The sequence below is a fragment of the Myotis brandtii genome, unplaced genomic scaffold, assembly GCF_000412655.1.
Source record: "Myotis brandtii unplaced genomic scaffold, ASM41265v1 scaffold131, whole genome shotgun sequence".
In the NCBI taxonomy this organism is placed as follows: domain Eukaryota; kingdom Metazoa; phylum Chordata; class Mammalia; order Chiroptera; family Vespertilionidae; genus Myotis; species Myotis brandtii.
In genome coordinates, this window is record NW_005354632.1 from 2,443,642 (window position 1) to 2,459,181 (window position 15,540).

General features: G+C 43.6%; 1 protein-coding gene across 1 annotated transcript in view; it reads right to left on the reverse strand.

The window, feature by feature from the left end:
• MAGI3 (membrane associated guanylate kinase, WW and PDZ domain containing 3) overlaps positions 1-15,540 on the reverse strand; it is a 171,789-nt gene that overhangs the window by 33,306 nt on the left and 122,943 nt on the right. The window contains exons 4-7 of the mRNA XM_014534664.1: positions 11,248-11,457; positions 8,936-9,110; positions 4,854-4,933; positions 2,561-2,618 (exon numbers count right to left, since the gene is read on the reverse strand). Of these exons, the coding sequence (XP_014390150.1) occupies positions 2,561-2,618; positions 4,854-4,933; positions 8,936-9,110; positions 11,248-11,457 (523 nt within the window). The remainder of the gene's footprint in view (positions 1-2,560; positions 2,619-4,853; positions 4,934-8,935; positions 9,111-11,247; positions 11,458-15,540) is intronic.

The following is a 15,540-nucleotide window of genomic DNA, read 5'->3' on the forward strand; positions in this document are numbered from 1 at the left end:
TGTCGCTGAAGGGAGTAACTGCACCTGTCACCGTAGGTACCTAGATCAATGCCACCCAAAAACAAAACAAAAAAGTAAAAACACTCTCCTTTCCATTCAGTTACTATGTAATCCACACTATTGCTAAATGGAACAGATTTTGTTTTCCATAGAACTAGCTGTGAAGTAAGAGAGGAGATGGAAGATTATCAGAAAAATTAAACAAGGGTAGCAAAGAAGCATGATCAGATATATCACATATAATTCGGAATCTCATCTGCACTAAAGGTCCGTGTATGCTATGCGGATTTTAAAAATTCATCTCAGCAAACAAAACCATTATTCTTTTAGGAAGAACCTGAGATATTAGAGCAGACGTCTATTTGGACTTTGTCACCGAAGTGCACTGAAGCATTTGATGCGAAACAATAAGAAAACATTATTCCTAATACATACAGGCATTCTTTGGGAAGGCCTTTCGTCACATTTTTGGAACAATTTCATTTTCAGAAAGAGATTAATACGCTTCCGAATCTCGTACAATGAACTAAATACCGACAGAGAAACACTGCCACCGCAGTTGGTGCTACTACGGCGAGGCTCCTGCCAAGAGCCATCTCCGTGCCATCTGGTTTGACAAACGGAGAGAGCCAGAGAGTGGCCATTCAAGTAACAGCTTTTTATCTCCATCAGCAAACTCGCCGCGGATGACTGCGAGGCCTGCGGTCCAGATTCCAACCTCACTCATCTGGGAACCCAGCCACATTCCACAGCTCCGCGGGCTCCACGGGGACGTGCCTCTCGAGCACAGCCTGCTCTTCCTTCATCCAATCAATCACCCTCCAGTGAAACGAGCCGGTTCTGGGAACAACCACAGCCAATCCTGTCGTGCTGCTCTGACCCGGACCTCCGCGGCCACCGGGGTGGGTCGCTCCAGGGTCTGCCCTGACGTTGCTTCAACATTACAACCTTAATGATGACCGCATCCTCGGGCCCAAGGGTTTCTAACAGGCAAAGGGCTTTCACCTCCCGACCACGGGTTCGAATGCGTTTGGGATGGACGGTAAGAGCATGAGGACCATTATCTCAGAAACCTCCGCTGTGCCCACCAATCCCAACAGACTAAGCTACCAGGGGGAAAATCTCACGAGACCTTTCTGGTTGGCCTTCAAATACGCCCTGGACTTAAAAAATAATTGTTTCTTTATTTTCACTACATATGCTTTAGAAAAACATAACCAAAGAGCCGCTGTATACTTTTCACATCACAGTAGCAGCAAGACATTAAATCGCACAAGGGACATACAATTAGCACAGCCTTACAAAGGAGCCAAAATACTGACGTTGAGAAGTTAGAGACCTAAGCGTCAAGCTAGTCACTTCCTTTGGGTACAAGTTACATTTTTAAGGATTTCCACAAACCTCCCTGACAATCCACACACACAAACACACACACACACACACACTGGAATAAACACTCGAGTTACTAGTACAACCGGAGTCAGAGGTACTTACTTTCAGGACAAATACCAGGAAGTGGCATTTGTTTTTGCCAACAAGTAATAAAAAATTAATAAGCCGTCATAAAGCTAGAAGGGTCTCAGGTTTGCTGCTTTTGCAGGTAATAATGTCATTTCGCCTTCACTTCCCAGGCAGCAGGTTCAGGCTCCTGTTTCCCGGGAAACAGTAACATTTCTCATGCAGCTGTTTGCCTGGCACTAGATGCCCGAGGTCAGAATTGTATCGAGAGCATTTGGAAGGAAAGCAGCCCCAATGGTCATAACAACAATTCGATAAAGGGAGAACGGAGAGAAGAATTAGATGTTGACGCCATCTTAATTTCTCAGGCTAACAAAGGCAGGGGCTTGGAATGCCCGCCAACATATGTGTTTAAATTTAACCAAAACAGCTGTGTAAGGAGCAACTTTCATTCATCTCCCCCCCCCCCAAAAAAAAATCCCTTACTACATTTTCCTTGGTTCATTCCTTAAAAGAGAACACTTTTAATCAGACACTTCAGCGCTCTGGGTCACATGGAACATGCTGCCCTTACAGTTCCCCACTGTTCTCGGACCCTACAGCGTCCGTGCTAGAAAGGCCTCAGCGTTCACCCGTCCCGCGCCCCCACCCCACAGCCCGCTGTCCACCTCTCTCGGTGGAGGCTGTAGTAGCGCCCATAACTACTCATCATCCGGCAGCTTCCCTCTCGATTCCCAATAGATTAAGAGAAGTTGGGGTAAATTCGACCAAGAGCTGAAGCTGATAGGAGAGTATGGGCTCCGAAACAAACGTGAGGTCTGGAGGGTCGAGGCGGGACTTCCCGAAGGGTCTACTGAGTTGGGGTAAATTCTATACTTACTTGTAAGACTCAGAGCCAACTCCTTCCCTCTCGATTCCCTCCAGAGCCAACTCCAGGAAGCCCAGCATCGGTGAGTGCGGCTCAGGCCCTCCCCCCGCCTCCCCTCCCGGAAAACCCTGCGAGCTGACGAGGGGCATGGGGTCTGCACTGCGGATGCCCTAAGGCTGCATAATCGCGGAGGAAGCACAGTTGGGAGGATATGAACCGAGGGAACAGACTTACTCGACATAGTATGTCCCATACTGAGGGTCCTCTATCTTTTCCCAGCCATAAGGAAGTTCTGTAAGAAAAAAAAAAGAAAAAAGAACTGAGTGAAATGCCAGATTCAAAACCGACAGGAGAGGACTTGCCAGTGAGTGAACTGACATTTCTGGGAGACAGAGAGCTGAGGGCTCCCTTTCCAAGAGCAAACAGTTTGAGTCTGAGTGGCTCCAAGACCCCCAGCGATGCCGGAAACCATGGACAGTGCCCGACCCGATCCATACTGCCTGGTTTAAAAAAGTGAAAAGGTGACATAAAACTCATCAGCTCTGCCGTGTTCTTACTGTTCGCTTGGGCTTACGTATTTGTATGATCTTCAATCGGTACTATCTTTTGCAGAAAAATTTTAAAGTCACCTTTCAATTTGGTCTGGATTAAAAACCGTGCAACATGGTCTTTAAATCCACGGAACGGACACAGTCAACTGCAAAAGTCCACGGTGCCCTAGACGAGAGTAAGGCACTCTGGGTGGGTCTGTGATAATCACATAGAATCACGTGTAGGATTGCCAATCTGTCTCTAAAGTAGTAGAGAAGCTTAATTTACTTTTTTCCTAAAAGAAACATTATGGAAAATAAGTTCTAGCACTTTTTCCCTGTACACCAAAAGGTAGTTTGAACACCGACACTCTGGTGGCCACTGGCATTAGGGATGTATTGGAGAAGTAACTGAAGAAGGTAAGTCTAAGGATAATGCAAGTGTGTGGTGATCAGAGGAATGGAGAGACAGATGTAAAAGAAAAAGCATGGAGAGAAAGAGGATAGATGGGCAGACAGCTATGTGGAAAAGCAAATACAGCAAAGTGTTCGTTGTAACATCTCAGTGGTGGACACACATGTGTTCACTGTACAGTCCTATCAATGGGTCTGTATGCTGGAAAATTTTCATACCAATATACTGGCAAAATGTAGAAAAGGAAAGAGCCATAGGGACTGGAAACTGTATACAGGGAACAGAGCAAGAGAAGAGGAAGCAGATATGGCTGCAAGGATGTGGGCGCAGGTGACTATGCGGATGGTGTCGATGACAGAAGGAGGGGTGGGTGACTTCGGGAGAAAAATGTTTAGTTTGAAATACAGTTATTTGAAGTGCTAGTCGGACAATAAAAAAGAAAGTCAATAGGAAATACAGAAATAGCATTTAGAACCGAGGACAATACTGGAAATGTAGATAAGGGACCCAACTACAGTGAATCGATAGTTAAAGCTACGGAAATACACTCTACAGGGAAAACAGGAAGCAGCAGAGAATTGAACTGAAACAATTAGTGGGCAGGAAACAGGGGGAGAGCAGCGAGAGAGACATGGCTGAGAAGACTAATACCACATTCACAATCGTTAAACAGTCCAAGTCTATAGGGTCATACATGCCACTTTACCTACAGAGGGCTGATTTCACCATCAAAAACTTACTGCTGAAAACCTTAGACACAAAGGGGGTATGTTATAAAAATGATTTAAAAAATTATTTCTTAACGTAATAACAGGTGTCGATGAGGTTGTGGAGAAAAAGGAACCCTTATTCACTGCTGGTGGGCATGTAAACTGGTTAAAACCACTATGGAAGACAGTATGGAGCTGCCTCAAAAAATTAAGACTAGAGTGACCATGTGACCCAGCAACCCCTCTTCTGAGTAGCTACTTGGAAACTTTGAAAATATTGATTTGAAAAGATATAGGTGCCCCTATGTTCACTGCAGCATTATTCACCGGGGCCAAGACATGGAAACAACCAAAGTGCCCTTCGATAGATGATTAAAGAAGATGCACATATACACAATGGAATAGAGCCTTTGTCTTGACATAAATATTTTAGAATCAGCTCATCGATTTCTTCAAAACAAATTTTATTCTTCTGCAGTCTATATTCAGGAAGGCATAGCAAACCATTTGGTTGGGGTAAATTCTATACTTACTTACTTGTAAGACTCTGCCACTAAATACAGTCTATAATATACAAGGCAGAATTACTATCCAATAATAATAATTACCCGATGATTCTTAGAGGAATAATTTTACTACTGAGCAGTAAAGACTGTTTGTGGGGTTGGGTTTATTAAAGACTTTCATTGGGTTCCTAACGCTGCTCTAAATGGCTAGGGATTAGCCAGATACTATCCATCCTAGTGATACTAAATTAAATATATTTTTGAAGGCTCGACAGGCATGATGAGGCTACCCTGGGGCTGAGAATGTACCGAACTTATTAAAATATTTATTTGGAATTTTTTTGAAGTTTGTCTTTTGGAATCTACCTCCGTCTTCACAGTCCTCGGGGGCTTTGGCTTTCTTACAAAGGCGAGGGTCCAGCCAGGTGGTCGTTTTGGTATTGTGGCTGCAGAATAAAGATTTCAATTAGAAACAGTAAAATACAGATGAAGAAAAATATATCAAAAGCAAAGATTAAAAGTGACTAAAAGGTAGATGTTGTTAGAAGAGTCATCTCCTACAGGCTCTGTTTTGCCTACCTCTGACTCAATAATCCGACTGTTCTCAGTCTGTGGCTTCAAAACTGCCATGAAGGGGAGGCAATGCTAGAGGCACTGATTTGAGGATGGAGATTCTAAGGAGGGATAGGCAGCAAGGACAGAATAACAGGCCCTCTCTAAGTGAGGGTGCGCCACAGCCCCTGCCGTGCAGCAAACAGCAGGAAAGGCTGCGTGAGAACCTGGTTCGCTTGCTGCCTGAATTCCTTCCTCCTGCCCTTCATAAACCGCTGTATTTCTTGAGTCCCTGTGACGTGTGGACACTGCTGGGGGCTGGGAACATGGAGATGCATGATCAGACCGAGCCTGTGGACTCACAGGGCTATTTAAAATAACACGTAGAATGAAATGAAGAGAAAGCTCTATAGTGTCTGTTTCTGTGGCATTGCAAGTAACAAGGATGGGTACAGCCCGGCTGGTGTGGCTCAGTGGTTGAGCATCGACCTATGAACCAGGAGGTCATGGTTCGATTCCCGGTCAGGGCACATGCCCTGGTTGCGGGCTCGATCCCCAGTAGGGGGTGTGCAGGGGGCAGCCAAGTGATGATTCTCTCTCATCATTGATGTTTCTGTCTCTCTCTCTCCCTTTCCCTCTCCCTCTCTGAAATCAATAAGAAAAAATTTTTTTAATGAAGGGTATAATTAAACTCAACTCTATGAAACTGTTTTTTATCAGTATGGACCATGTATTTAATAGGAAGAAAAGGTGGAACAAAAAGATCACCCCACCCCCCTCTTTAAGGAGTAGGCCGTGGACGCCTTCAAAGAGCAGTGTCTGCCTGAGCTCACCACTGGTCACCCCGGGTTACTGCGGGCCAGGCCACCGTGCAGTGGGCACTGATGCTACAACCACTGCTGGGCCGACGGTGCTACCGTTTAAGTGTCTGCAATATGAGGATAGGAAAGCAAGAAAAAAATCACCAAAGAAAAATACATAGGAAGGCAACAAAATATAAATGACAGCAATTCTCAAAGAGTGCGAGAATAGCATTGTGACAAGTTATCTTTTCTTGGTGTCTATATCCTGAGATCAACTCGCTCATCTCGACACTGGCCGCTCCTAGGAAATGGAGCCAGTGGTTTCCGGAAATGAATCAGATCTCCCACGCCTTTCCTCACCCCCGCGCTACTGAGAGGGCTAGCTAGGCAGCCCTCCCTGCACAGTGCCAGGCCTGACTCTCGACTGTGGAAGAGACCCTCCTGTATGCCGAGTATGGGCAATCTAAGTAGGAGACCCTGGGGTTCCTTCTAGAAAGTCTGCTACCCATTCTGTCAGAGAGAATTTCCCCAAACGAAAACTGGCGAAAGCAATTTTAGTAAAATGAAAAGGGTCAGGGCTCCACTGAGGCCTAGCAGCATGCCTACTGTTGAAAACAAATAATGGGCATATCTTACAAAACCCAATTCATAACTTTCAGAAAAGCTTAACTTTGGTTTCAATGATCCAAAACTTGTACCGCTAGATTAGCAGGTGTAGGCAACCCACTGGGATTTTACCCACCGTTTCTCAAGGGAAAGACTTGCCCCTCGGGGCTGTACCTGGAACATAATAGCTAAAGACTGCAGACCGGTACTGTTTACTGACAGATGCATGACTTAACGGCAGCAGTCACACAGACCAAACACATGAGCTGCAGCAAGCAAGAGGGCTTAATCTCGGTCTGGAGGAGGAACACGACCCATCCCCAGAGGAGCAGGACCGGGAGTGGAAGGAACAGCGGGAACAGAGAGAAGATGGCAGGGAAGGGCACGCGCACGCAGAGGTAGGAGCGCCTCACTGCAGGTGGGCTCCCATTAGGTTTGCCTGCCTGGGATGGGGGCGTGGCTTTGATTTTAAAGAAAAAAGCTTCCATATATGGCAGTCTCTAAAATAAAAATGTGACTTTACTCAGTGTTACATGCATATACTTAACTTATCCTTCGTAATGTTAAAGCAAAGCTACTTACACACCTAAGAAGACTCTTTGGAGAAAAGAGATAGAGCTGCTGGTCTGTGTCTGTGCTGTGTGTCCACAGTGCAGGAAACGTGTGCTCATGTCCCTTTTACAGAGCCTCAGAGATGAGCACCTGCCTGGGCACCTTCCCAGTATGTGCTCAAGTCCTGTGCTCATCTTGATTTGCTATGATCAAAGGTCTCTTCTCCCTGCTCATGTACTCCCAGGTGTATGCTGGCTTTAGCCCATTCACCTTCAGTGGTTCTCAACCTTCTGGCCCTTTAAATACAGTTCCTCATGTTGTGACCCAACCATAAAATTATTTTCGTTGCTACTTCATAACTGTAATGTTGCTACTGTTATGAATCGTAATGTAAATATCTGATATGCAGGATGGTCTTAGGCGACCCCCGTGAAAGGATCGTTCGACCGCCAAAGGGGTCGCGACCCACAGGTTGAGAACCGCTGACCTAGAAAGACATCTGTTGTATGAATCCCCCAACCCCATCATTTACTCACTTCTCCCAGTTTTCAGGGGGAGGTGCTGTCAGATTTGATGTTTCATAATCTGCTTCTAAAGATATTCTAGCTCCTGTTCGTGACTCTACATCTCACTCAGGGGGTTAGTTCCCAAGTCAGCATGAAAGGCAAAGTCTAAATTACCCTTGAAAAACTCCTCAAATTGGCCACAGAGAAGAGTATACCTGATTTTGTCTATTGTGTGTAATTCTGGTCCTTAATGTTTACATAAATATATAACGAAATCAATAATTTACCACACATGGTAAAAAGAACATCCTGTCCACAAAATCTATGTCTTTGAAATGCTAGACTCTCACTTGGTACAGCAAGATGCTTATTCTATCTGAAGGATGTGGAATTGGGGACCAATTGAGGAAACCCACTCAAATCTCTCACTCCTAACCCATGTCTGTGTATATGTTCTTTTGAGTGTGGTGTCCAGCCCTCAGTATTTTAATTAGTGTATTCTGTAACTTCACTACTTCGATATTCTACCTCCGGGCAAATTCGCTTAAAGATGAGAATTACAGCTGCATGAGAATATAAAAATACTTCAAATGAAACTTCTAATACATTATTTATATCATATTCTCAGGTGCAAGCAATGGAAACCTTTAGGTTGACTGAATACATACGGTACTCCGTATCTCTGTAAATATAAGCATATTAATAGTGCTTATTCATAAAATAGTTTTTTGTGGGGATTTACATTATACCAATTCTTCTGAGGACCAGTGATTTTCCCCCCTCCTATACTATTTGACTCTGTTGCCTGAAAACATCAACCCCCATCTCTAGGACTGAAAATATGTAGCTCAGATAAGAACTATGTCCCTCTCATACGATAATTCCTGAAATGTGTGTTAAGTGGGACAATATACACAAAAGTTAAAAAACAACAACAACAAAACAAGCGAAGCAGCCCTGGCCTGTGTGCATCAGTCGGTTGAGCATCGCCCCATGCACCCAGAGGTCACCAGTTCAGTTCCTGGTCAGGGCACACGCCCACGTTGTGGGCTCCATCCCCAGTAGGGGGCGTGCAGGAGGCAGCTCATCAATGTTTCTCTCTCTCACCAATGAAAGCATCTTTTTTTAAAGAAAGCAAACCAAACCTTCTTTATTCCTTACATTTTTCATTCTTAGTGATACATCTGTCTTTAATCCTCTTGTTTTCATAAAACCAGAGATCAAATACACTATTCCTTCATCTAAGTCAAGTAAAAACAAAATACCGTCCAGGAGAAAAGTCAGATTAAGAATCAACTATAACATGGATGGAAAATATTTTTAAAGAAAGAAGAAAGACATGGAGGCCTTGAGAAAGGAGGTTAAGCATGTTCTCAGACAAGCCTCCCCGTGGCAGGGCTGGTGAGAGGAGATACAGACATCGGCTTACTCAATGAAGTAGATCATCCCCGTGTCCGTGTAGGCCATCTCCCAGTTTTTGGGCAGTGGTTCCAGATTCTCATCTCTCATCATGTAATTTCTGAAGTCCATGGAGCTATTGGTTTGGTTGTAACTCGGGACGGTCTTCATCCAATCCGATGACTCGGAATGCCTCTCTCTGCTTTCTATCAAAACAGAACAGTATGCAAAGCAGGTGAGCTTATACTGTCTTCAAACACACTCTTCATTTGTAACAAAATGCCAAATATTTATTACACATTTCCTTGTCTTTTGGGTCCACATTCTGCTTTAACTTTAGAAAAAACAAACAGAAACATACTGTTTTATTTATTTATTTTCCATTTGCTAAGTGACATTAACCCCGTACAGCACCTTGGGGGCTAGTCTGGGAAAGAAGCAAAAAACAACTCTAGAATCAAGTCAGTTCATACTGAACACAGAGCAATCAACAGGACACTAACAACAGCCCAGTAGCACGTGTACAATCCCTTCACGTGTCAGGCGCTATTTTAAGCGCTTCACATGTATTAACTCACAATCCTCACTCAAGCCTGTGAGTAGGTCTTACTATTCCCATTTTATAGATGAGGAAACCGAGGCACAGGAGGTTAAGTTAATGTAGTCAAGGTTACGCAGCTAATCGACAGCAAAGCCAGGATTCCAACCCCAGTGGCCTATGCTCTTAACTGCAACAACAAGCTGCCTCGTACCCATGTAACACAGGCCTTTCAGAATGACACGCAGTAGACTTCCTGTTGTTAAATATAATTTTCTGCTGTTGACAGTGAAATCCTTTTTGAGTCCCAGAGTCCATAAGGTAGGTAATAACACTAAACGTGGGTTACTGTAGGGAGTGCACATTTCATGAACTTGAAACTTGTTTCTAGAACTTACAAGATAACCCAACTGTAATAAGCCCGGACTGCAGTCAGTGCCTCCGCATCAGAGACTCTGAGAGGCGGCCTTCGACATCCTTCTACAGCCTTCCTTGTCCTTACAGTATTTGCACTCCACCCATCCTTTACCTAACCAAGCGCCATCATCCTTTAACCCCACTACTTACCACCTCTCACTGCTCCTCACCCCCATCCACGCCCTAGCCATGTCCTCCTTGCCCTACCTACCCAAGAACACGTACATTCCCACACTGGGACAAATTCCCGGTCTCTAATGCCAGTCTTAAACATTTAAAGATGTTAACAAACTTAGTTCTGTGGGTGAGCAAAGGTGACATCAACATCAGAAGGCTCTACGATGTGATGAGTTCCCTTAACAACCCCTAAAAAATAAGATGTGAATTCACCTAAACATTTTCAGACTTCTTTTCACCCAAATATATTGGGGTAATACATTAAACATCAAACGTATGAAGTGGCATAATTATGTGGGATGCTAGGACTATAAAACAGGACTCACATTCTGGAGGGGAACGCAAACAATGAATGCACTGAAACAACAAATACAGTATAGACAGCAAATGTTAATCACTGATAAAGAAAACACCGGGATGCTTTGGGGAAATGATCAAATTGGATACCAGTGAAATACATCTTTTAGTTCCTGCTACATGCCGGGCCATGTCTATGCTGCAAGGGATACAACAATGAACAAAACAAGCAAAGCTTTTATCGTCATGTTTTGAATGAAAGTGTTATAAAGGATAGCACTGAAACCAGGTCTACTGCGATTCTGTGGCTTCCTACCCATACTCTCAATTAGAAGTCTCCTAAGCAATCGCCACATGTTGGGGGGAATTTGAAAGAGTAAGATTCTCTACCAATAAGTTCCTGTTGGTTTTGCATTTAATGAAAAAATAGGAGAGTCAAGTTCGGAAATTTTCTTTGAGTGGTTCTGAATGTGAAGTCAAAGTACTGCTAGCAAACCTCTCGGATAACGTTGACTAGCGCATCTCCAAAACTCTGTGCTTTGTTTTGGTTGAAGGCTGTATCTTAAAACATCTACTTTTGTTCATATCCTGCAAAGTAGGATGTAGGCCAACAAGATTCCCATATTCCAGCTTCGGAAGTGAATCCCACATCGTTTAAGCAGTAGGGCAATGCCATCTTACATGATCACTATGGATAGCTTATCACGGACGTACCGAAATGACCACTTGGAGCAGCTTTACAAGATGATGGACAGAGATACACTTTGTTCCACACAAAAACCTTTACAAAAACATCTGAGAACCCCACCACTCACTCTGCATGGGCTTTGTGGGAAATCTTACTACCTCCAATGCAGGGTCACGTTAAAGCCAACCGGGAGGGTCACTTAGAAGTCCTTCATCCCTTTACGAACCTGCATGTCCAGTGCCATTAATGGCTTCCTTGTCCTCATCGTCCTCCTCTTCGGGGAGAGAGCTGTCCATCCTCTCCATCTTGCTGACAGAGGTGGTTCGTTTCCTTTGGGATTCGGTGTCAAACTCATTATCAAAGAGGACCTGGTCCACAGGATCGGGCTGGAAAGGGCTGGGCTCTGCTGGAGGCTTGGGAGTCCCATAGAAGTTTCCTAAGTGAACACAGGAACAGCAGCTGGGAACACTGACGTTGAACCGAGAGTCAGAGCAATCTGACCCCGTGGACGTCTCTGCCCTGTTATCTTACGCTGAATAGCCAACCACCACCGGCCAAAAGGAGGCCAAGACACTTCCTGGAAGAGGAGGAGGTAGAAAGAGCAAAAATAACTGATTTCCTAAGTGCCCTTCACCATAGAAAGCAGTGGTTCTCAACCTTCCTAATGCCGCGACCTTTTAATAGAGTTCCTCATGTTGTGGTGACCCCCAATTTCATTGTTACAAATTGAACATAATTAAAGCATAGTGATTAATCACAAAAACAATATGTGATTATATATGTGTTTTCCGATGGTCTTAGGCGACCCCTGTGAAAGGGTCGTTCGACCCCCAAAGGGGTAGCGACCCACAGGTTGAGAACCGCTGATATAAAGCCAGGAAGCTGACTTTGTGTGTGTGGCTTATTTATCCCAGCAGGGCTGTTTTGCAGGGCTTCTAAAGTAGGGCCTAATTTGTGAATTTAGATGCATTAACGCTCCCGTGTAAGATTCCCTGGCATGAAAGTGGGAGTAAAGAAGAAGGAAACTAACTCAAATAATTGTGTGCTGATGTGCAACATGATGAACTATTTTGGTAAGAGGAGGAAATATGTGGGCAAAGGATGAAGCTAAGAACTACCCAGTCTGTGTTGAAATGTAGGCTGTTTCTGTAAAAGTAATTTTTGAAAGTTTTCCTGAGATTCTAATTATATCATTTTATCTGACAATTTGTTGAACAAATAGAGACATTATTAGCATATTTCAATATTGGCTTACTCTCAGGGAAGCAAGAAATGCTTTAATATGTTAAGTCTTCAGGATCAGTCATTTTTGCAGTAAAAATAAATGTTCCAGAATAGAATGAGAACAATGGAATATCTTCTCAATTTGTCATGTAGCTCTCATTAGGCAGCCACATATAATGGGAAAATGCTCAATAGATCTACCTACGTTAACAGTTTGTGGCTCCTGCTAGTTTTGACCTTGTATCAATCACTATGCTAATGTTATAGGAAGATAAATATGATTGTGGAGTAAAATATTCATGACCTTCTTTTATTTTTTAAATCACTTTTTGTCTCATCGAATTCCTTGGCTCCTAAGGAGGCAATTAAGATGCTCTTTCCCACAACATAAATCACTGGGGATATAATGGCTTCCTTTTCCTGGATGAAGAAAGCATGGGTTGTGGGTCGTAACACTGAGGCAAGTCTACAAATAACACAGTTTACCTTAGGTGGGACATGCTTCGAAGGGGAAAGCATGAGGGTGAATTCTTTGGAAATGTGACTGGAGGCGGGATTGTTATTCAAATGCTCAAGACAAAACAGTGGCATCAAACTATAAAGCTTTGCAACAACATTTCGCCTGCCTGACCCCACTACTCCCTTGCTCTCAAATCCATGTTTGAGATGGAGTCACTCCCGCCACGCAGATGACGCAAAGGCTGGCATCAAAACACATCTCTGTCGCTGAAGTAGAGCAAGGAACTGGTGGGAAAGTCAGTTCACACTTCTCTGGGGCAAAGGGCAGCGAGATGGTCCAAACGGAGGTTTGGTTGGGGATGAGGATGCGCTAGGAGTCCCTGCATCGTGTGCAGCAATACCATTACCACGGGACAGGGTGTGGACACACCATGACAATGGAAAGTCCACTTTTCCTGAGGATGGGAGTTTTACTAGAAACACATTGTAGTGTGTATATCCTTGGTAATTATTTTTTTTTTTTAGCTCTAGAAAGTTTAATTTTTTTCTAGGGTGAAAATGAGAAAAATTCAGGATATTGTGATTGTTATCCATAGACACTGATAAGATTTTAGGACTGGATCATAAATTCTGGCAGTTCCCTTATTTTTAAAAATTATTGGTATTAGTACTAAGCATGCTTATAAGTACATTCGATCTATTTTTCTTGAGTTATTGTTAAATAGGAAAATTGCAGATTACAGCAAGGTATATAATTACAAATTTTGTGAACCCTGACTATAGTTATTCACAGAAATTTTTTTTTCATCTTTGAAGCTGTATTGAGGCATTTCCTTTTTCTCTCTTTTCTGAAGGTGTTTTCATTTTTACAAAGGAACTATGAACTATTTTAAACATATATACAACCACGGACAATAGTCTTACAGGAGTATTGGAAACCTCCTCACTTAGTTACACATCCGCCGGGGACTAGTTTGCCGGATTCTTCCAGGTCTCCCCCTTTCCCCTTGGAGCACGTACATGTATGGTCACATACACCATTAAAGCCCTAACTTCCTGTCTCTGCCCTCCCACGCTCTCCGAGTCATCCTGAAGTTAGCATGTCCTTTCCCTGCATGTGTGTACGCGAGGACATACGTATAAGCACACATAACGTATAAATATTATTGTTCATAAAAGCTTCACAAGCATCCTCTGACATTTCATATCTTTTTTTCTAAAGAGCGTACTGCATGCATCCTTTTGCAACTTTCTTTTTATACAATTATATTCCTAAGACGTATTCCTGTTGACGCGTAGATTCTAGTTCACTTGAACTGCTGTAGGATAGTCCATTTTTATGAACAAATTAAAATGTACTTGGTTGATTCCCCTATGAGAAGAGAGTTGTTTCCATCCTCTCGCAAACAGTGCTACAGGGACTATTCTGGAACTGTCCACACGTGCGCACAGACAGGGTTTCCCTATGGGCATCCGCGCATCTTGGAAGTTACTAGCTGTGGCCAAGGCGCTCTCCAAAGGAATGCATCATTTTATACTCTCGCCAGCTGCCTATGGGAGTTTCCATTCCCTCCATTATCAGCCTGTAAAACTGTTGTCAACATGATGGGTGTGAAATGGTGTATGATTGTTATTTCAATTTGCATTTCCTTTAATTGGGCACAATTTGCCACTTTGTCATATTTCTAACAGGCGCTTACACTTAACAGAAGAAAATATCTTTGTGATCTAAGGGCAGAGAAGGACTTCTTAAACAAAACTTCGAAAGTACAAATCATAAGGAAAACAGTGATAAACCCGGTGGACGAAAATTAAAGATTTCTGTTTATGAAGCAACACAGGAAAAGGTTATTGGGTGGAAGAAGAGGAAAAAATATCTGTATCCAATAGGGGATTAATATCGAAATAAATATGTAAATATCTAAGGAATGTCTGCCACTGGAATGTGGTTGAGATCCCATTTAAAAAAAAAAAAGACAGACACACCCTCGCTGGTTTGGCTCAGTGGATAGAGCGTCAGCCTGCGGACTGAAGGGCCCCGGGTTCGATTCTGATCAAGGGCACATGCCAGGATTGCGGGCTCGATCCACAGTAGGGGGCGTGCAGGAGGCAGCCCATACCAGGTTGCAAGCTAGATCCCCAGCCCTGGTCGGGGCATGTACCGAAGGCAACCAATTGATGTGTCTCTCCACTGTCTCTCCCCTCCCTTCCACTCTCTCTAAAAACCAATGGGAAAATATCCTCAGTGAGGATTGTGAACAAATGAATAGACAATTTGCAGAAGTCCAAAAAACTAACAAGCATATGAAAACATGCTCAAACTCTCTGACTTATACCACTTCTACAGCCATCGGATTGGCAAAATTATAAAGCTGGACAACGCCAAGTGCTGCTGAGGAGGTGGAGGCATTACTACAGCTGCTACAGCAACCAAACCTCGTGCAGTCCTGGCGGGAATGCAGGCTGCAGAGCTATCCTATCCACAACTACTTTGTCAGATGGGTACCAAACCCAGGATTCTGTCCCTGGGTATACATTCCACAGACATTCTCACACAGGCCTATGAGAAGACGTGTGCGAGGATGTTTGCTGCAACTTTAGCGGTGGTGATGGGGCGATGGAGACAATCTGGAAGTCCGTCACCAGGAGAGTGGTTAAGTGAGAGGCAGTGGATTCACGATAAAGGACTGTGCAGCAGTTAGAAAGCAATGAGTTACATGCAAATACAGATAGCAACATGTATGAATCTAAAAACAGTGATAAGTGAAAACAGTTAAAACCGAGTGAGATCTGGAACATAGTCCAGATGTAAATAATAAATACATGCACACAAAAT